The sequence below is a fragment of the Acomys minous genome (assembly GCF_964271855.1).
Source record: "Acomys minous genome assembly, chromosome: 2".
In the NCBI taxonomy this organism is placed as follows: Eukaryota; Metazoa; Chordata; class Mammalia; order Rodentia; family Muridae; genus Acomys; species Acomys minous.
This window is the reverse complement of record NC_140484.1, coordinates 140,043,032-140,065,165: the sequence shown is the minus strand read 5'-3', so window position 1 is coordinate 140,065,165 and position 22,134 is coordinate 140,043,032. Positions and strand designations below refer to the sequence as shown.

Genomic DNA, 22,134 nt, shown 5'->3' with positions numbered 1-22,134 from the left:
GTTCTGGAACCCCAACAGTGTGTATTACCTTTTAGTTAACAATACACATCTTGGGAAGTGAAGTTTATGCTGTTGGATTAACCATGCTGTTCATTTGTCACTGGCTCTTGTTTTGTGTGGATTTTGTTTGTTTGTTTGTTTCTTTTTGTTTTGTTTTTCTTGAGACAGGGTTTCTCTGTGTGTCCCTGGCTAAACTGGTACTTACTCTGTAGATCAGGCTGGCCTTGAACTCAGGATCCACCTGCCTCTGTCTCCCAAGTGTTGGGATTAAAGTCAGATGCCACCATGCCCTGCGTTCCTTCAGCGTATAGGTTCATGGCCTTAGAGTTGCCATGTATTTGGTGTTAGATCTACATCGACTTCAGCCTACCAGTCTTCCTCGTTCTCAGAATGACAGCACGCCTGAGCTAGCTAATCTCCCCTGGGAAGGAATAAATCTGCCGTTCTGGGCAGCCACTAGAACTAGCTGCGCTGTGGACATGACAGCCACGCAAGACTGACCCTCTTGATCCACTGACACTTGTGCAGCTGATGGCACCAAATGAGAGTTTATTATTCAGCGCTGCCCTTGGAAAGCTTTGTTCTGTTGTCTTCAGCACTTTATCTGACTAATTCTCTGTGTGTTCATATTCAGAGCTTCAAGGTAGAGTTTGCTTTAAACTGTGAGTTTGTTCCTGTTGAATTCCATGAAATCCGACAAGTGAAAGCCAGTTTTAAAAAGCTGATGAGGGCTTGTATCCCGAGCACCATCCCTACAGACTCAGAAGTGACCTTCCTGAAGGCCCTGGGAGATTCTGAGTGGTTCCCACAGGTAACGTCAGGGGAAAGTTGTGTAACCCAGAGAACAGCCCAAGTGGCCTGTGTTTTCTTCCCTCTCCTCCCCATTGTCCTTTGTCATGTCCTCTCTGTAAAGGCCTTTCAGTTCCAAGAAACAGTAGGGCCTAAGTGTAAGGGGGACAATTCTTCATCTCCTGGGTTTTTCTCTGTGTGATTGAGAGTGTGGTGTGTCATGCAGAAACTTTTTTGATATGCAAGAAAGTCAGGTGTCTTCTTCGATGTTCTGTGCTGTTGTGAGGTCTGCTGGGATCCAGGACAGAAGGTGATTTCTGCATGACTCCACACACTTTCCCGCTGACTTGCTCACCTCTTACTTACTTCCGCCATTTCTGTTACTAGATTTTATGTTCACCCACACATCAGCCATCCTTGAAACCTACCTAAGGTCTGCAAAAGCTGGATATCCATCATCATTCAGCCAAGTTACCCTGAAGATATTTCTAGTTGAATTTTTATTGAGAAATTAAGGGAAACTTAGTTTGCCAACATACATATGCCTACATTTCTTCCAAACCACAGAAAGAAAGGTATTTATGACTTGCACTTTGTAAGCAGAAGTGCCAATTTGGCAGAGAGCAGCATCTCTACAGTGTAACTTTCTGCTGTACTGTGCTCATGTCCCCCCGCACTGTGGGAAGCTCTAGTGCCTCTGATGTCTGGTATCAGTTTTTCTCAAGCACCCTGCCTAGCTGCTCCTCCCGGCACTGGAGAGGAAAGCCGAGGCTCCATGTACACCAACAGAGCTGAGTTACAGCTCCGGCTCCCCCAGCTCCCTTCCTACTCTGTCAAGGAAGAGGGTTATTTCTCATAGTCAGCGGAGTAAATAAATGGTAAAGACACCAAGAAATGGTGTCAGTACCCAGGGCAGGAGGAAAGAAGCTCCAGCTCAGGTCCAGCTTGATTTCTCAGTGTTTTGTAATCAGAGACGTTAGTGTTTTCAACAGATTTAACTACTGAGATGGCTCAGTAGTGAAAAGCATATCCTTTTCTTACAGAGGACCCTTGCATGCCCTTGGTATGACTTACAGCTACCTATGAATCCAACTTCAGGGGTTCAGACCTGTTTGTCCTCCACAGGCACCTGCATGCATGTGGCAGACACACACCGCACATAAATGTAGTTACAAACAATAAAATAATCTTTTGCAAAATAGAGAGATGGCTCAGCTGTTAAAAACACTACTCTTTTTTTCTTATAATTTATTCAGATTACATCCAGATTGTAATCCCCTCACTTGTTTCTTCCTGTTCCCCCTCCCATTTTCACCCTATTCCCCTCCCCTAGACCTGAGACAGAAGGGGGGCTCTTCCCCAACCATATGATCACAGCCTCTCAGGTCTCATCCAGATAGCCTGTTTCCCCTTCCTCTGAGTGCCACCGGGCCTCCCCATCAAGGGGAAGTGGACAAATAGGGGGCACCAGAGTTCATGTCAGAGGCAGTTCTGCAGTGTCCCCACAACCGAGGAGAATGAGCTGTCCGTTGGCTAGATCTGAACAGGGGGTCTAGGTTTACTTTGTGCATTGTTCTTGGTTGGTATAGCAGTTTGTGCAGCCCCGCACCCCTCCCCCCCGCCCGGTCCAGATCTGCCAGCCTTGATGGTCTTTTTTCTGAGGCTCCTGAACCCTCTGAGTCCTTCTACATCCCAGCATCCACATCGTGGCTCAGTACTACCTGTAACTGTAGTTACAGAGGATGCGATGCAGCTTTCTGACATTCACAGGTTCACACACACACACACACGGTGTACATACATATTACTTAAGCTCACACATCACATACACACATTCATTTTTAATAAATCTTTAAAATGTGCTAATATTTAACTTGATTTAGCTAGAACTTTAAGTATTTAATACAGTATGTGGTTCTTTCATGGAAGTGCCTCATCTCATCTTGTTTGATTTTCCAAGATTGATAGTAAATCTTTCTTCCGCTTCGGATTAACTAGCAGTTACAGGGCCTGCAGCATTTGTGAGCTTTATACATAGAGGATGCTATTAATGCCATTGGAAGTAAACTGGCCAGTGTATTAAAATACATAATTGTGAACCATTCAGGACACAAGAGAAGGTTGTAAGAATATTACTGTCAAGCTGTTCCTTGAAAATAGGAATGTTTAGGGAAGGAAGAAAGCATTAATAATACGAATGCAGAGTAAACAAAATAATAAAGAAGTAACAGTATGGGGCTGGAGAGACAGCTCAGTGGCTAAGAGCACTGACTGCTCTTTCAGAGTACCTGAGTTCAAATCCCAGCACCCACATGGCAGCTTACAATCATTTACAATCCAAGGTATCCAACACCCTCTTGTGGCCTCCGTGGCTACAAGGCACTCAAGTGGTACACAGACATAAATGCAGAAAAAAAGGACCCATACACATAAAACAAAATAAATAATAATAAACAGATATAACCAGTAACCTCACTGGCCACAGCTCTTGCTTAGAGCTGACTGAAACATGAAAAATGGGACTCTGACCCTGGCCTCATAACTTCAGTTATTATTTGCATCTATCAATTATTTGAAAAGTAGTTAGGAAAATTGTCAGCCCTTCAGTGCCCATGAAGTAGATTCATTGATGCTAATAAATAAGAAACATATTTCTGTACTGGTCTTTTATCTCCACTCTGAAAAATGTAATTCAAAAACTACTGTTTTACCTTGAGAATTGTGCTATTTCTAAGATTATAAAGTACTTTGGGAAAAATACCGAAGTGTTACAACAAACACTGTAAATGTAAAATTATTCTGAGAAAGCTAATGGGTAGAGACACTTGTGCACAGGCCTAACAGCCTGAGTTTAACCCCTGATTCCACAAGGTAACAAGAACCAACTTCCAGTAATTGTCCTCTGACCTCCACACACATGCCACAGAACACACGTGCCACAGAACACACATGCCTGCCCTTACAGAACACATACATAAAAATAGATAAGTAAATGAATAGTTCTTACTTTCACTATATATTATGCAAAATTTAGTAAGTCTAACATTCCAAAACTGGGGGGGAAAAGACAAATAAGTTCTTGCTCTAAGTATAGCCGTCCTGTCTCCCCCAGCTCCACAGGGCACTACAGCTGGCTGTGGCTGTGTCAGAAGTGCTTGAGCGTGGGTCTTCAGCTTTGGTGTGTTTAGAAGAAGGCTGGGACAGCACTACACAAGTAAGCGGTTTCACGTGTTTTTCAATATTTTATATTTGTATTTCAATGTAGTTTTTACCTTTGGGAGTATTTTATATGGCTACTATGTTTATGGACAGAGAAAGTCCCCTGCTAGCCAGCCCCTGGCAAGCCCTCAGGCAGCACTGCCCCTTTGTAGCCTAGATCAGGGGTGAGCCTTAGGTATACCATATAAGCTTGCAGCTAGAGCCTTTGACCAACCGTCCACAACAGAGAACACCCTTCCTGCCTTTCCTCCGTCCTGTCTCCAGCTCTCTGTAAGCCTGTGGCTACTCCAGAATGAAAAAGAAAGTGTGTGTGAATGTCAACAAGATTAAGACATTAACCTGCCCCTGCCAAAGAGTAGAGTAGGTTTGAACTGATTGCTTAGTATCATAGTCAACAAACTAGCCAGTTCAGGATTAAATTCATAATTCTCTGAAAGAAAGTGTGTAGCCAAAGTAAATTTGGGTTTTGATTTTACTGGAAAGTGTTTAAAATTTTTTTGATTGGCCATCTTGGCAGTAGCTAGTAACATATTTGCTGTTCATGTAACTTTGCTTGTAAATTAGCAATCATCACAAGAAAGTGCAAAAGAACTTATTTAGGTCTAAAATTAATGAGGTGTCCATCCTCCTTGTGCCCTAGGTGACATCCCTGGTGCAGTTACTCAGTGATCCCTTCTACAGGACAATTGAAGGCTTCCGGATGCTGGTTGAAAAAGAGTGGCTCTCCTTTGGTCATAAATTCAGCCAGCGCAGCGGCTTGGCCCTCAGCTCTCAGGGCAGCGGCTTTGCTCCTGTCTTCTTGCAGTTCTTAGACTGTGTGCACCAGGTACGTGAGGCACGTGCAGAGTGACTTGACATGAAGAAAGCTCTGGTACCTACTGCCACACCTCAGTCACAGGGCAAGCTGGCAATGGAGAAGAAAATGTGTCAGCTTCTGACATTAGAATTGTTGATCTGGCTATTGAGCTAGCCCCCAAGTAAGGGAGTCAGCATTCTAAATTACCATCTCCAAAAAAGACAAGCAAATTTCGGCATGGTCCCCAAAGTGTGGAATAAACAACAAAAGTCTCTAGGTATGACATGCCGTGAAATGCCACCTACAGTCTTCCCAGTTTGGGTGGGCTCTACCACAGGCGTGGGCACGAGAGTTAGAGCCTCTTCCCTTGAGAGATAAATAGGGCCCAGCCAGGCAGGCTGATGAGACTGAGAGCAGTGCTTAGTCCAATGAAATAACCAAGCTACAGCTGAGACAGAGGCAATGCTGTGTGTGTAACCCATTAGTGCAGCAAGGGAAAGGAGTGTACATAGTGCCCAGCTCTCCTGTGGTCCTAGGCATGGCAAGTAGCTCCCCTTGCTGGGTCCTGGTTGAGATCAAAAACAGGGTGGTACTAAGCTTTCATCAGAAGGCAATGTTGGCCTAGAAAAAAGTGGCGCTGATACTGCAGCCTTGTTTCATCTGCATCATCACCCTGAATAGATGAAGGTTCTCGCATGGCAAAAATGGCAGTGAGCCTCTGAAATTCCTTCTGGGAGGAAAGATGGAGACGGCTTCAGGGTCAAAAATGGGTCTGAAGAGACCAAATGATTGGCATATGATGATATTTGTTTTTTTGTTTTGTTCTGTTAATCATTTGCTTTTTAAAGTATACTTTATTGAACTATCATCTATATATAATACTGTTCACATATTTTAAATGTAGTTTCATTTTTTAGGGTTTTCACAGGGTTGTAAGACTATTACCACTTCTGTAGCTTGTTTTATCAGCCAGCACACACTCAGTCCCCCTGCCCTGCCATTCACATGCGCATTGGGGGTCGGGGGCTGTACCTGTGATGTCTCTCTTCTCTTTTTGGGAAGAAGCCCTGTTCAGTGGTCTTAGCACGCCTGTGAAGCAGGCTGTGGAGCACAGGGAACAGGAAACAGCTTGCACGCTGAAACTCTTTGCACGAAACAGCATATGTGCTTTCTGCTTGAGTGTTAGCCTTTATATTTGTATTCCCTTTGGCAACTAGATGAAGGAGGTGTTTGGGAACCATTTTGCTTGCCTGAAGTCAGGGGAGAAAAGCAACTCTCTTAGCTCTGTCTAGGTAGGTTTGCAGGTTGGGAACTGCTTTGTATCCTAATTTCAGTGGTTGTGACTCATGTGTATCATGACTAAAACTTATCAAACTGCTTACACTGGAGAATTTAAAGAAACTTTATATACTGTTTACTTAAATCTGAAAATAAATGTAACATCTCACTACATTGGAATTCCAGAAAAAAGAAATGGCAGCAGTCTTTCAGGAAAGACCTGTAAATCTGGTAGCCAGACTGTGCTGGGGAGTTTGACTGTCACTGGCATTAGGGCAGAAAGTGGACCCACCGACACTCCAGTTCAGGAGATACACTGTTACTTTTCCATGCTATTTTCAATCCAGTCTCTTCACTAACCAAATTGTGTCTAGTATTCTCAAGTTGGGATTTACCTAGTATGGTTTTTCCAAAAACTAATCATCTAGTCTCTTACTCTGAAAAGGGTTATCATGACAACTTAAGGCAGGAAGGGCTGTGGGGTCTAACCACAGCCTCTACAGGCTTCTGTCTACACTCTAGCCCTTGTTTCACCTGTATACAGGTGCTGTTTTCGGGTACTCTATATCCTCAACAGATTTGTTTGATTCTGAAATCAGTTCCCTTCTGCCAGACAATGCCACTTTCCCTCCAGTCTCCTCCTTAGTGTTCTGCTGAATTGGTATAAATGTTGTTTTTATTTTCTCAGATGAGGGGATGAGATGAGAGCCACACCCAAACTTTATGTAAACATGGCTGACCTGAGAATTTCTTGTTGTTGTTGTTGTTGTTGTTGTTTTCATTTTCTTTAACGGGAAAATAAAAAGCCACACAGCGACATGGGGCCCGCCCAACGACCCAGCAAAGGCACCCCCGACGTGGGAAGCAGGGAGAATTTCTAACTAGCCCTAGGTCTAGGCCTGGAAGCTTCCAGCTTCCCTACAATCTAATCTTCTGCAAGCCCAGACCTTGAAGTCTTCAGCTTCCAGCTCTTATTTGCTAACCTGGACCTAGAATGTTTTTAGGAGACTGCTGAACAAGCGTAACCCTTCTAGTTCTTTCTGGACTCTGGCTGGGTGGTTCAACTCAGCTGTGCCATCTCAAAACTCCTCTCCAAGCTGACGATTCAAACTGGCTTCTCTCTGCTTCTCACAGAATTGCTCTGCTTGGAAAATCTGCCTCTGAATTCCATGAGCTGAACTGCACAAACTCAACTGCACTCAACTGTACTGAACTCTACTGTCTCCATGAACTCCTCTGTATTTCTGTACTGTACTCTCCTCCAAACTCAGTGAACGCTCTGAACTCTCTCTGTGCTGCTCTTAAGTATCTTCTCTTTCCTATCTGTTCTCCTGAGAGTTGGGCATATCCTTCTCTGACTCATTCTGTCAAATCTTTCTCTGATTCATCACTTTGTCTGCCCTTCAATTAGGCATCATTGTTTGGGATTAAAGGTGTATACTAACGTCTAGCCAGAGGGATTAAAGGTGTGGTGTGTCTGTATTCCAGCCAGAGGGATATTAAGGGTGTGTGCTAAGGGCATATCTGTATTCCAGCTGGATCACACGGACCTAGGTCTTTGAATGTGATCCCTTGCCAGAGCAGCCATGTTACTAGATTAAAATTTCTCTACATATTGGTTTTGTGACTACATTCTCCTGCTCTCCCTATTCCTCTTTGGAGTTGATGTTTTGGTTTTTTACCTACCTTTAAAAATTCTTAACTAGCCAGGCATAGTGATGCCCCATCCGTATTCCAGCACTCAGAAGGGAGAGGCAGGAGGATACCTGCAAGTTATTCCAGTCCAGCCTGGTTTACATAGCAAGTTCCAGGCCAGGAACAGCTACCTGGTGAAACTGTAACCTTAAGAGAGGAGAAAAATCCATTATTTTCTTTAGTGGGGGACTATTTTAGATTATAAGTTTGAAGCTGAATTTATCTTAAGGTAAATACACTGCTAAATGTATTAAAACTGTGTTTAATCTTACCAAATTCTATATAGCTAATGATGTCAGTAAGAATGTCATTCATAATCAATGAATATATAAAACATACTTTCCTCACACATGGGCACATTATTGAATCACACATACAATGGTCCTTTCTTAGAATGAAGTTCTTCTGTTGGTGATAAGGCATAAGGATGCAGCCTGTAGGAGTCATCATTTAGGCTTTGAGTTCCTTAAGCAAATTAATTAATCAGTGTAGTGATTTGAATAAAAATGACCTCCATTGACTCATAGGGAATGACACTATTAGAAAGTGTGGCCTTGTTGGAGGAGGTGTGGCCTTGTTGGATTAAGTGCATCACTTGGGGGTAGGCTTTGAGGTCTTAAATGCTCAGGCCAGGTCTAGTATAATTGTCTGTTCTTGTTGCCTGTCGATCAAGATGTAGAACTCTCAGCTCCTTCTCCACCACCATGTCTGCTGACACTCTGCCATGACAGTTGTAGTGATTTGAATAGATTTTGCCCCCCATAGACATATGTGTGAATGCTTGGCCCATAGAAAGTGGCACTATTAGTACGTGTGGCCTTGTTGGAGTAGGTGTGCCCTTATTTGAGGAAGTGTGTCACTGCGGGGGCAGGCGTTGAGGTCTCCTGTGCTCATGCTCTGCCCAGTGTGAAAATTCAGTCTCCTGCTGCCTTCAGGTCAGGATGTAGAACTCCCCTTCTCCAGCACATCTGCTTGGATGCTGCCATGCTTTCTACTCTGATGAAAATGGACTAAACCTCTAAACTGTAAGTCGTGGTCAGTGTCTCTTCACAGCAATAAATCCTAACTAAGACAATTAGTTTAATATAAACTACAATGAGGTATAAATCATATGCCTGCTGGCTTTAGATAAATTGTAATAAATTTTCAAAATATGGTTAGTAAAGCAACCTGGCATAAAAGTTTAACTTCTCATATCTGTTTTTATAAATAGGTAAAAACCAAATGTTATGTATGAGCTACTTGGCCCCAAAAGAAAACAGAGTTGACTTTTTTGTTTGTTGGGGTTTGGTTTTTGGTTTTTGAGACAGGGCTGCTCTGTGTGGCTCTGGCTGTCCTGGAACTTGCTCTGCAGACCAGGCTAGCCTTGAACTCACAGAGATCCACTACCTTTGGTGAGATTAAAGATGTTTGCCACCACTGCCTGGCCAGAGTCAACTTTTAATGAAAGCTCAATTGTTTGCAAGTGACAGCTTCATGACCAATATAAAGTAACATTAAGGGTCTAAAGACTGGAGTACTGTATCAGTCCTAGCTGTGTTATGTCAAAAATCTTAAGTGAAGCAAAATTTAATTTGCCTGAACCTGCCTTTGACATAATGCCTCATGCATACTCACCTGAGTGTAGACAAGCCATGGCAAAGGGCACTTGTGACCTTAACTGTGTTACGTTAGGGGCTTGACTGTGATAGGTATCTGCTTAAATGAAGTAAATTCTTTTCTCTCACAGAGGTATTGGTTATCATTTGTAAACAGAGGATGGGGGTGGAGAGATGGCTCAGCAGTCAAGAGCATAGGTTACTCTTCTAGAGGATCCAGGTCCAATTCCAGCACCTACATGGAAGTTCACAACTCCAGTTCCAGGGAATCTGACACCTCACACATACACACACAAAGGCAAAAACATCAATGCACATTTTTAAAAAATCATTTAAAAATTAACAAAAAATATTTATTTATTATTTATACAGTATTCTGCCTTTGTGTGAGCCAGTAGGCCAGAAGAGGGCACCAGATGTCATTATAGATGGTTATGAACCACCGTGTGGTGGCTGGGAATTGAAATCAGGAATTTTGGAAGAACAGCCAGTGCTCTTAACCTCTGAGCCATCTCTCCAGCCTCCAAAAATATTTTTTTTTTAAGAAAACAGAGAAATCTAAGGAGTCTGTAGTTAACAAATACTGCTTTTTACTCTTGCTGACTTAATTATAAGGTAGTGTTTCATCATTTCCTACCCACTGCCTTCTTTGAATGCCTTTCAAGTGAATACTAGTGTTTTATATGCCCTAACTTTTACCAAATAATTTTAATTAGTGCTGTCTTCAGATTCTTGAGGACACAAAACAGAGACAGACCCAAAAACACTACAAAAATAAGTTCAGAATTTCATAGCTACAAGCAAACCTTCTCTGGGTAGAATGTGCTCTCTGTTCATTTAACTATTTATAACACAGTGAATACAAAAGGCAGTTCATGGACATGTGCCCAGATATGTCTATTAGCACTAACAAAGTTACAAAGAAAACAGATGAAGCACCATTCTTAAATTAGAAATTCCTCATCATATAAAAAGCCATTGTTTATGCCAGTATACCCAGGTGTCAGATGAAGAGTGGGTGCTAGATCACTTGTTTCATAATAGCAACATCTGCAGGCTTTTTTTTAAACTTCTAGTAGTAATTGGCCTAACTGAAATGATATTATGACAGGATGCTTCCTTTCCTTGAAATACTTGAGCCAACTCTTTCAAAAGGAAAATATATCCAAAACATAAAAATGAAAATTTTGCCTACAATTTATTTTTAAAGCACAATACTAGTGTCAGGAAAATGGCTCAGAGGATAAAGGTACGTCCCACGCAGCCTAAGAACTGTCTTTGGTCCAGTCCCAGAACCGTATGGTACGAGAGCGCCCAGTCCTGTCCACTGTTCTCTCATCTGCACAAACACAGCACATGCGAGCCTGTGCTGCGGGAGCCCACCAGAGACGACCACTCACACAAGACTTTATAGCCTAATGAAAGTATTTATTTCAGCTAGCTGGACTACACTTAAGCATTCAGGACCCAAGTGTACCCCGAGCATTTAGAGCAAGGCGTTTTTATAAGGCCAAAACCACATCCTAGCATCTCATTTAGCAGCTGCAGGGGGAGATTTTGTGCAAACAAGCAGTTTAACAGAAGTTAAAAATAAGCAGTTAGCTGGAGAGGGGAGTTTGCACCAGCAGGAAGTTTAATAGAAGCTAAGTTAAGTTAGGTGGGGCATCTTGACCTCAGATTCCCATAATATTTTTGGGTAACTTTCCATGGGATTCTCCACCAATGAGATCAAATTCTAATCAAACCTAAAATGGTCTCATCAAAAATACAAGATAGAGGAACTTCTGCAGTGTCTTGTCCTGTCACACTTGGACAAACTAAACACTAAATAGATAAATGTTTAAAATAAATAAATATATAAGAACACCATAGTACCAAAGGGGAAAACATACATTTTTATATGTTCCACTTTGAGAACTTACCAGTGCTGTGCCTTCACAGTTTATCCACACTGTGAGTTGGCTCACTGTAGCCTGACGTGGTGATACTCCTCTTCACAGTTACTTACGCCAACACTGTGAAGGTCCTAAGCCAAACTGAAAGCTGTTTCCTCCTCTAAGACCAGTTCTTTCCTTGTGACCTCACACAGGATCAGTCCAGCTGCCCTAAGACACGGGTTATTCTAAAAGTCATACATGTATATTAGTAAAATAGCTGTGACGGACGGCTGCATGGTAGGTTCAAGAATGTTTCCTACGTAAGTGTTTTAAAACAAACCAGTTTTCCATTGTCTTTTAATTTCATGAGTGTTAAAGCTTTATATGAAGGTCTGGCACAGTACAAAATACAGTTAGTCCTTCCTAAATCTTACTTTGTGAAGTCACGAGTAATTGTCAGCCACTTATTGATCATTAGTGCGTCTTAGCCATACACATAGGTCTCGCATAGTTCTACTGCATATAGCGCTCTAGTTTGATGTATACAATGAGACAGGGTGTTTTTGTTTCTCAGTGTAGCCCTGGCTGTCCTGGACTCACTCTGTAGACCAGGCTGAGGTTACAGGTGTGCACCACCACGCCAGGCTAGTTTGATATCTTTTAACACCTGAAAGCAGAATCCAGGTTTATTGGGGCGTATTCCCAAGGTGCTGATATTGCCTATGATTTGCGTTATAAATTTTTTATGGATCTTTTTATGTTTTACAAAGAACTTACTAGAACATGGCCAAAAAAAAATAAGACTATAAATTATATTTCTCTAAATTCCATTTCAGACTCAATTCTTACTTATAAGTGAAGCTGGTGGGTTTTACTCCAGATAGAAAGTAAAACTAAAATGCCTACAGTTCAGTCCTTAAACTCTGTACTTTGAATCTTTGGCAATATAAATACAAGGTTATTGTTGAAAGAGAATTTAGATGATACGTAGGAGAAACCTACAAGATTCAGTAGAATTAGCTTACTGACTGATATGGTTATCATTCCAAATATTGCAGGGTTAAGTTGTTGAATGCACACTTGCCTTAATGCCCTGAAAAGCTTGTGATCAATATTGATGAAGCCCAAAGGTGCTCTGCAAGAGCAGTAAAATTGGTGAAGCCCTATGTAGGCTGACCACAGGGAAAAGAGGGGGTGGGGATTGATTACCCATATTAGACATGGACAGCACCATAGTTTATGCCAGTGACCACCAATATACATACATCTTTGGCTCAGTCATTTCATTCTCAGTAGTTTCCAAGAGAGATGAAAGCCTCAGTCTACACACACACTTGCAACATACCTCTTCACAACAGCTGTGTGTACAGTAGCCAAAACCGTGGGAAATCTCCACATTTACCAACAGGGGAATGAGGAAGTTGTGGTGTATGAATCAAGTATAATACCGTCTGTAGTAAAAGAAAGAACAGATAACTAAGCAGCACTGAGCACTCTCAGATAATGTACTTGGGATCATAAGGCAGACAGATTCCATCCTCACAGATAAGTGAAAGACGACACGCTCTGTCCTTAGAAAGCACTGCTGCCTGCAGCTTCATCTGTAGTGACGAGGAGCAGTCAGTGGTTTCTTAGGGAGTTTTTGAAATTCTAGTCCTAAGCATATTAAATATTAGGTTAGGAAAGACTTTACACAAGTGTGTGTGTGAAGCAGGTGGGATCTAAAGAAAATGGTCATTGAGAGAAGTGTAAAAATGTCCTTTGAACAGTTTTGTGGACTGGATTCCCTAGCAGAGGCCTGAACCTTTCTTCCTGTTGAAATGGTGCCCTGGGATGGCCTGTGCCTACTGAGTGGTTGCTGCCATGTTTGCTGGAGTAGTGCTTGTAGCCGCCTCCATCTGAGCGTACAGCAGCCTCTGCCTCCCCAAGACTTAGCAGGTGCCAGGTTCCTTCTTCATCTTGCTTGTCCTCTTCACTTTCTGGCTACCCCCCTGTGAGTCACCAGCTGTCAGTGTACACTGGTTCCAATCCGGAATCTTGAACCAAAATGCTTTATATGGCATCAGAAGACGGGTCAGGGAGGAAGCCTGAAGTCTGAACGCTCCTTGAGGAAAGAGCTAGAAGAGCTGGGTTCAGAGGTGTAACTCAGTGGTACAGTGCCTGCGGCTATGCTCAGGGCCTGGCATTCAACCCCCAACACCACCAGAAGAAGAAACAAAGGTCAAGCATGGCAATGTGCGCCTTTATTCCCACACGTGAGCGCCAGAGGCAGGTGGATCTCTGAGTTTGAAACCAGCTTGCTCTACAGAGTGACTAGGACAGCCAGAGCTACAAAGTGAGACCCTGTCTCCTCAACTGAAAAAGGGGGCGGGGCGGGGGCACAAGCATTTGAGTGAGAATTGCAGTATTAGGACAGAGTAGGCAGACACCTAACAAAGCAAGAGGGGAAGGTTTGTTTGTTTGTTTGTTTTTCCATTACAGAAATGGAGGAAAGTATTACTAAATCTAATGCCACTTTTTCATTTTTTAAAGACAAGGTCTCAGGCTAGAGAGAGGGTTCAGTGGTTAAGAGAACATACTGCTCTTCCTGAGGACCTCGGTTCAGTTCCCAGCACCCACATCAGGTGGCCTAAAACTGCCTCTAACTCAGCACCAGGGGGATCACACACCTCTGTCCTCTGTAGGCACTTAGCATTTGTGTGTATAGACCCTCACACACATATATAGTAAATTTTTATTATAGAAATAAATTTAAAAAAGAAAAAGACAAGGTCTCATCACTATGTAGCCCTGGCTAGCCTGGAACTCCAAGAGATCCACCTGCCTCTGCCTCCTGAGTGCTGGGATTAAAGGTGTGCACCACTACACCAGGCCAGAGGAACTTACTTTTATGTCTAGTGATAATGCTATAAAATAATGTCAATCTGACTTGAGCTTTATTTGATTATCACTATAAACAATTCTTAGTCTTTTTTTTTTTTAGTATTTTTTTAAAGATGTATTATGTATACAATGTTCTGCCTGCATATACACGTGGAGGCCAGAAGAAGGCACCAGATCTCGTTATAGATGGTTGTGAGCCACCATGTGGTTGCTGGGAATCGAACTCAGACCTTTGGAAGAGCAGCCAGTGCTCTTAGCCTCTGAGCCATCTCTCCAACCCCCTAATTTATTTTTAAAAGGTGTTTTTGGTAGCTTCATACATGAACACTTCATCTACATCACTGTCGCCCCACTGACTCCTACCTTGTCTCCTTCTCCCAAATTCATGATCTCTTATTTTTACATGTATGTGTATGTGTATATATATGCACACATGTATGTATAGCTTATTGTGTCCCTTTAGCTTTGCTTATATATACACATATCCATGGCTGACCCCTGGGGATTGGACAGCCTGTGTAGACGCTCATCCCTGGAGGAGATCAACTCTCTCAGCAGCCATTGTCCACCTGTAGCTCTTCATCTAGGAGTCGCCCTCTGGGGAACTTCCCCGTCTGCAGTGGTTTGTCAGCTGGTGTTGTCATGCTGGTCCTGTTCAAGCAACCGTTGTCATGGTGCATTTTCTCTATCATGTCTAGAGGGCACTACCTAACATAATGCAGCCCCGGCCTCTGGCTCTTATCTACCCCTCTTCCTCCAATTTCCCCAAGTCAGACTTCTGTAAGTACAGTTCTCTTTGTGTGTGTGTGTGTGTGTGTGTGTTTCACACTGTTATACTACACAAAATTGTTAATTTATTTTTGTCAATTTTTTGGCACAGTATAATGTGAATGGAGCCAAACAATACAGTATTTAAATTGAGCCTAAAAGTTCCTGTTGCTGCTGCTGCTGACCCTAACCCTCCTCACATGTAAACTGAGAGTAATAAGGCAAGTAAGGCGGCCTTACTCTAGTGTCATAGTAGGTACTCAGAAACCTGCCCTGCCGTCTCTGTGGGGCTGGAGGTTCAAGCATTTGTCAGATGACTAACCAGAGGTCTGCTGCACGTTTCAGGTAAGCACTCAGGGGCGTGGCTTTTACTTTTCTGTCGACTCTTACTCTTTCTTCATATGTATATTTCAGGTTCACAACCAGTATCCAAGTGAGTTTGAATTCAATCTCTATTACCTAAAGTTCTTGGCTTTCCATTATGTGTCTAATCGCTTTAAAACATTTCTCCTGGATTCAGACTATGAAAGACTAGAACATGGTATGTATTTATATGCCCCTGTTCTCTTTTGTTGTTTTTTCATGTTTTTAGTGGAAACTTCAATGATATAACTGATCCCAAGTAAAACTTCGAGTGTAGAGTGATCTGAGTAACTGCCCAGTTCCAGGGTGATGTGTCTCTCAGCTGTTAGTTCCAGCAAGTGCTCACTCTTGTCCTACTTTTGTAAAGGTAAAAATGCTTACTGTCTGACACATTCAAGCACTGGCACTGTGGAAGAGACATGTTTAATTCAGAATATTTTCTTTGATGTCCACTCTGACAGAAAGGGACCTGCCCATGGTGGCAGTTCATGCAAAAGGCTCCAAACCAAACAGATACTAAAGTTAAATTCTAGCACCATACTGCTTCCTGGCTATACATTAGGAGAGTAAGGGCCCTCTCTGAGCCTCAGTCTCCTCATCTGTAAGATGGGGACAGTGATAAGGTACGATAGGGCCATAGCAACCACAGGAGGGAGCAGTGACAGTGTCTCAACACAGTTGCCAGCATGTAATAAGCACTTGAGGAACTGTAGACATCACTGTCATTTTTATAGGTTCTAATAGCTATAATGTTTGTGTAAAAAAAAAAAAAAGTAGATTCTGAAAAACTATGAAAGCATTTCCTGGGGAATTGTTTGGAAGTATGAATGACAATTTTTGTTAAGACGAATTTAAAAGACAAAACAAAACAGCCAGCACGTGTTCTAGGCAGCTTGGTTGGAAGAATGCTTGCCTAGTGTGCACAAAGCCCTGGGTACAATGCATATCCACATAAACTGAGCATGGTGCTGCATGCCTGTAATTCTGGAACTCAGAAGGTGGGGACTTAAAGTAAAACAAAGTTGGTTTTCTCGGTACATCGTATGTAACAAGAATAGTTTGAAAGAAAACCCTTCATAATTAAAGCTTTACTAGTGATCTCCAAAGGCATGTTGTTGAACTTGTCTGCTGTAGTTCACTTTGGGTGAAGGAAAGGAACACTGGCCAGACATTTCCATCCTAGACTTCTGTCAGACCTTATATCACAGTCAGAAACAGTCTCTTAGGCAGCATGTAACGGGAAGGCAATAAACAGCTGGTGACAGCTGCCAACCGGGTATGACGGGGTCACTGAGTGTTGTCATCATATGCATAGCATATATGGCTGTCAGTGAAGTACAGAGCTGGTCAGAAAACTTCCTTTACCCCACTCAGATGTGGCCAAAGCCCAAGATTCCTGCTGTGCCAGATGGCCTCTCTAGTTAGAGAAACACCAGAATCTGGTGCAAGGCTTCTGTGACTTGACTAGAATTAACTGAGGCCGTCCAGGCAGCACCTCCAGCCAGTTGAATCAGAACCTGAGGGTGGCTCTGGGCGGCCAGAGCTTTCGAAAGCCTCCAAGTGATTCTACCATGTTGGCAAGGCTGAGTGCTCCACGGCCCACTGGGGTAGCATCAGACTAAGTTAGAAAATGAGGTCATGGGTGAACAGCTTCATCCCCCAGCCTCAGCTTCCTTGCCTGGAAACGGGCCAAGGTTCTCTGTCCTGTCTATGAGCTTAAAAAAGATTAAACATATAAACATGAAAGGAGCCAGGTTAAGAAAATGTTTTACCAAACATGTCGACAGGTTGCTGTGATTGGTTGAAATTATTTTCATCCTGCATCTTACACATTTTCCATGAATCACCTAATGTGTTTAGAATGTCATGAGCAAAGGGCCTTCTGTCCAAGCCCTGCTCAAGACCCAAGGGGTTCCCACCATCAAAGCAGCCTGGCTCATAAATAAGTCAGTCCAATCTGGGTTGCCTAGACTGTCACTGCTGCGTGAACACCCAGCTCTGCAGCCTCCTCGGTGAAACAGTTACCAGCAGCTGCAGTGCATCCTCTGCCACCAAGGTCAGCAGCTAGAGAGCAGGACTCAGCCGCTGCCCATGTAGTCATCAGTCCTAACTCAAGGCTTCATCAGAAAAGTCTCAGCACCGTGAGCTCTCCACTGTCTTGGCAGAATCCCAGGGCGTTGCTGCTATAGGACTCCGTAGTAATGTCTGATGTGCAGATACTGTTTAAACTGTTCCCTGTGTTTGTACATTACTCAGTCATGCCCCCTGTCATCAGGCGGCACAGAATGAAGAGGGGAGGAGTGTGCCCTGAGAAACACAGGCTACTTCTCCTGTGTAAAGTATCACACTGCCTCTGGGTGCTTCTTCCCTAGTGAAGTGACTTACATCTCAGGCGCATCCCCGGAGATCCTCACACAATTCCTCTGAACTGAGACATGGGCATTGGGATTTTTCTGAACCTCGGAGTTTTTTTTTTTTTTAATGTGATTGAGGTTGAGAACCACAGAGCAGGACCCTGCAGTTAAGAGATAAGGAGGGAAGAGCAAAGTAGAAAGGAAATGGTCATCAGCCGCGGGTCCCATGGGTTACAGGATTTTGTACAGCCTAGGGCCGGAAGCAGTCTCTCACAGTAAAAAGTTAACTCTTAACAAGATCACTTCATGCAAAGCAAAATTGCACTGCCTTTCCAGAAATTGCTCCTTCCTCACCCTGGCATAGTTATATTACCCACCCCCCATTAAAAATACAGAATAGCCTGCCAGGCATGATGGCGCACGCCTTTGATCCCAGCACTCAGGAGGCAGAGGCAGGCGGAGCTCTTCAATTTGAGACCATCCTGGTCTACAGAGCAAGTTCCAGGACAGCCAGGGCCACACAGAGAAGCCCTGTCTGGTGGAGGGAAGGGTGATAAGAGTCTAAGAACAGCCACACCCTCTGTCGTGCAGAGCCTCTGTGGCTGTCATTGTATTACAAGTCAATGTTTAAGCAAGAATATGCTTTAAATTGCTTTATAATAAACAAGTTTTGTAAAGAAGCATAAAATTATGTTTTTAACTAAGTCTCGTCAGTTGACTAAGTCCATTTTCTCTGAAGGAGTAAAGTACCCAGTCTCCTGCCCCTCTGTGGCTACATATCCAGGAGCAGGGCACGAGGGGGAGCCCCAGTGTCCCAGGCCTCAGCGAGGGGGGGAGCCCCAGTGTCCCAGGCCTCAGCGAGGGGGGGAGCCCCAGTGTCCCAGGCCTCAGCGAGGGGGGGAGCCCCAGTGTCCCAGGCCTCAGCGAGGGGGGGAGCCCCAGTGTCCCAGGCCTCAGCGAGGAGGGGGAGCCCCAGTGTCCTAGGCCTCATTTCTGCTTGCCTAGCTTGTCCCTGGCTTTTGTTGGCAGTTAGCTTTTAACATTTCTGCACATTTATTGCCTCTTTCAGGGTTGTAAGAAATATTTTACTTTTTCTTCTCCATGCTTCATACTTTTAGACAAAATTTCAATTTCTTTCCATTTTGATGGATTTTTTTTAATTTACAGGAACTTTATTTGATGATAAAGGTGATAAGCATGCCAAGAAAGGAGTTTGTATCTGGGAGTGTATTGACAAGATGCACAAGCGGAGCCCCATTTTCTTCAATTACTTATATTCACCTGTGGAAGTGGAGGTGAGGAGAAAACGCCATCTGTGTCTTTTATGACTGTTTTGTATAAAAGTTTCCCTTTAGGATTTAGTAAACCTGAGGAAGGGCCATGAGGGAAGCCCGGCCCAGAGGACAGCATAGCTAAGGGGGCAGCAGGGCGTGGCCACATGCATCTGCATGACCTAGGCTCAGACGTGCAACAGGCAGGTAGGTTTAACTGCCTAAAGCAGGTACTGGAAACTCAGATCTCTGAAAAGAGTACTTGCTGTTGTAACAGCCAAGCCACCTCTCCAACCCATAATTTCATCTTTAAGTTATTCCTGGGGCTCAGTGTGGTGGCACATGCCTCTGATCCTGGAGCAGGAGGATCACATGGTTGGGGACAGCCTCTTCTACATTGTGAAGTCTAGGCCAGCCTGAGCTGCATAGCAAGACTTTGTCTCAGAAACATCACCAAAAGTTATTGCTGAATGGGAACCATCTTGTGCCATACATAAGATAACTGGGGGCCAAGCATTTACAGCTCTATCTGACCTTCCTCCAGTGGGACCTTCACCAAGAAACCAAACGCTCATTTTTAGGTGGCCTCTCCTCATCCAGTCCTGGCCTAAACCCAAGCCACTCACCAGCCTACTTCCCCAGTCAGCCTGCCATGCCACTGCATGCGTGCCAAGGCCCAGAGGAACAAGGAGCTGCTTGGCAAGGGATGAGCAGAGTTTTCTTCATGGCCTAGCGCATACACAAATGTCCATGCAAGGGCGGCGTGAGATGAGGAGGGGGTTAAGCCAAGGCCTGTAAGCTGCAGGCCCAGCGCCCCTATGCCACTGCTCCCTAGTATGGAATTATAGGAACACAAGAACCTTTTGTTTGAACCTGACCTTCCAAATCATTAGGTTACATTTGTTGGGGAAGGAGGGTTGTTAATGTTTTATTCAATGATTTATCTTGATGTATAAGTTTTAAATATTTAGATGAGTTTATACACTTGCCCTACACCCTGAAAATGTAAAGGACTGCCAGGTAGTGAGCACCAAGTCTTCAGGGTTGAGATGAAATTATATTTCAATTTTTTCTTTAAACAGGCCCTGAAGCCTAACGTAAATGTCTCCAGCCTCAAGAAGTGGGATTACTACACAGAGGAGACGCTGTCTGCAGGGCCTTCATACGACTGGGTGATGCTGGCCCCCAAGCATTTTCCCTCTGAGGAGTTAGAAGGAGCTGGAGGAGCTGGGCCCCAGAGTCAGAGGAGAACAGTGTGGCCATGCTACGATGACATCAGCTGCAGCCAGCCAGATGCCCTCACCAGACTTTTCAGTGTAAGTCAGCCATGTGTAGACACACCTGCAAGTCCTTTGTGCCCCAGGAAGACAGCATAGACTGGCTTACGTTCTTGCATCTGTAATGGCTCCCTTCCTCCAGGCTGTGTCCTAGTTAGCATTCTGAATCTGAAGAATCCAGCCTGGATCCCATGCAGCAGTGGCCACTATGCTTAACTGTTGGCAAAGGTGCCCATAAAAGTGACTTTGCGGCACTACAAATAAGCCGCTGAGAAAAAGGAACAGTCCTTTCCAGCTGCCTCCCAGCAGCATTAGCTGCCGAGGCTGCTTGAGCTGGGTCTAGGCAATAGATGTTGTGGGTGCTTTACTTCCCTTGGTTAGAAATGTGGATCACTGATGGCCTGATGGGACACCTTGTGCAAGGAACATTCTGGAGTGAAGCCATCCTGGCAGTAGCCACTCAGGAACAGCTTTGTGTTGTAATGTGGGTCAGACAGTTCCTCAAGAGTCCTCTGTTTTCAGGCCAGGAAGAATGTGCTGTAGTGATGGCTGTCTCGTACCCTGTCAGAGGGAAATCATTTTCAAGAGCATCTCTTGGTTCATTCTTTGCACATCTGGTTTTAGTCACCAAAGTTGTGGGGCACCTCTGTTAAGAAAAACTTAACTGCCTCAGTCATCAGGGTTGGGACATGGGCCCGCAGTTGGCTTTAGCTTTGATCATCAGATTTCCCACAGGCTGTCTCAGAGTGAAGGTGTCTGGGACACATACTACATTTCTATTTAAGCCAATCTGTTGAAAAATTCCTGCTGATTCCTAATAAATTGTCAAATCCAGCTATCCACTATCCATGCTGCACATCTGCCCCCAGTTCAAAGGAAACCTGCACCTCTGGGCACATCCTGCCATCCATAAAGTACTGCTCTGTCAAAACTGTCATTTCAACTTCTTTGCAGGAAATTGAAAAATTGGAGCATAAATTGAACCAAACTCCTGAGAAATGGCACCAGCTATGGGAAAAAGTAACCATGGACCTTAAGGAAGAGCCAAGAACAGACCATGTGAGTTGGCAAAGGCCTCTGGCATTGGAGGGCGCTAGGTCAGATGGAGCCCACAACTCACAGCACAGCCGTGCTTGTGGCCAGCGAAAATGGTAGAAAGAGGGGTCATGCCCTGGGGGTCCAGATGACCAGATGCTGCCTGAATGTCTCATTCCCCACAGTGACATAATGCACATGTTCCAGGCACTGAGTCCACAGGAAATCACTGGGTTCTCTATCTCAGTTCCACTGTGGTCTCTGTGGACCTACCACAAGGAACATGGAATGCCAAGCCCGTGGTTGCTCCAGAGAAACAGGCAAAGACAAACTCTTCTGGGCTGGAGGTTAAGAGCACTGTCTGTTCTTCTGAAGGTCCTAAGTTCAATTCCCAGCAACCACATGGCGGCTCACAACCATCTATAATAAAATCTAGTGTGTAGGCACACATGTGGGCAGCACATTAAGTAAATAATAAATACATCTTTTAAAAAAAGGCAAACTCTTCTAAGATGACAATATGCTACTTTCTGTTTTCTGCACTTCCTTTTCTGTTTGCTTCCTTTTTCTTGTACCCCATTTCCTTTCTCTGCTAGTAGAAACATCAAGTACACGTGTCCAAAGAACTGAGCCCTATGCCATCCACAGTGAGAGTGGTCTGTACCTCATGCCCAAGGGGGAAGGCAGAGACCACAGTTACCATGTGGCAGGGCCACCACTCACAGTTACCATGTGGCAGGGCCACCACTCAGATCCACAGCACTCTGACTCCCAGCCCAGCACAGGGAAGTGCAGACACGCGAGTGTCCTGAGGAACATTCAGGAAGGAGAGGGCAAGAGGAGTGGAGTGACAAGAAGACCTTGCTCAAAGGCCCTGCAGCTAACCTTCACACGGCTAGCTGTGCAGGGTCTGTGGCGTAAAGCAGCAGCA

The 22,134-nt window shown here is 44.1% G+C and overlaps 1 protein-coding gene across 3 annotated transcripts in view; it reads left to right on the top strand.

The window, feature by feature from the left end:
• Positions 1-22,134, top strand: part of SBF2 (SET binding factor 2) — a 322,117-nt gene that overhangs the window by 294,390 nt on the left and 5,593 nt on the right. For all 3 annotated transcript variants that reach the window (XM_084772489.1, XM_084772490.1, XM_084772488.1), the window contains 7 exons: positions 635-811; positions 3,902-4,003; positions 4,649-4,834; positions 15,318-15,444; positions 18,788-18,915; positions 19,974-20,207; positions 21,123-21,227. In XM_084772489.1, the coding sequence (XP_084628615.1) occupies positions 635-811; positions 3,902-4,003; positions 4,649-4,834; positions 15,318-15,444; positions 18,788-18,915; positions 19,974-20,207; positions 21,123-21,227 (1,059 nt within the window). The remainder of the gene's footprint in view (positions 1-634; positions 812-3,901; positions 4,004-4,648; positions 4,835-15,317; positions 15,445-18,787; positions 18,916-19,973; positions 20,208-21,122; positions 21,228-22,134) is intronic.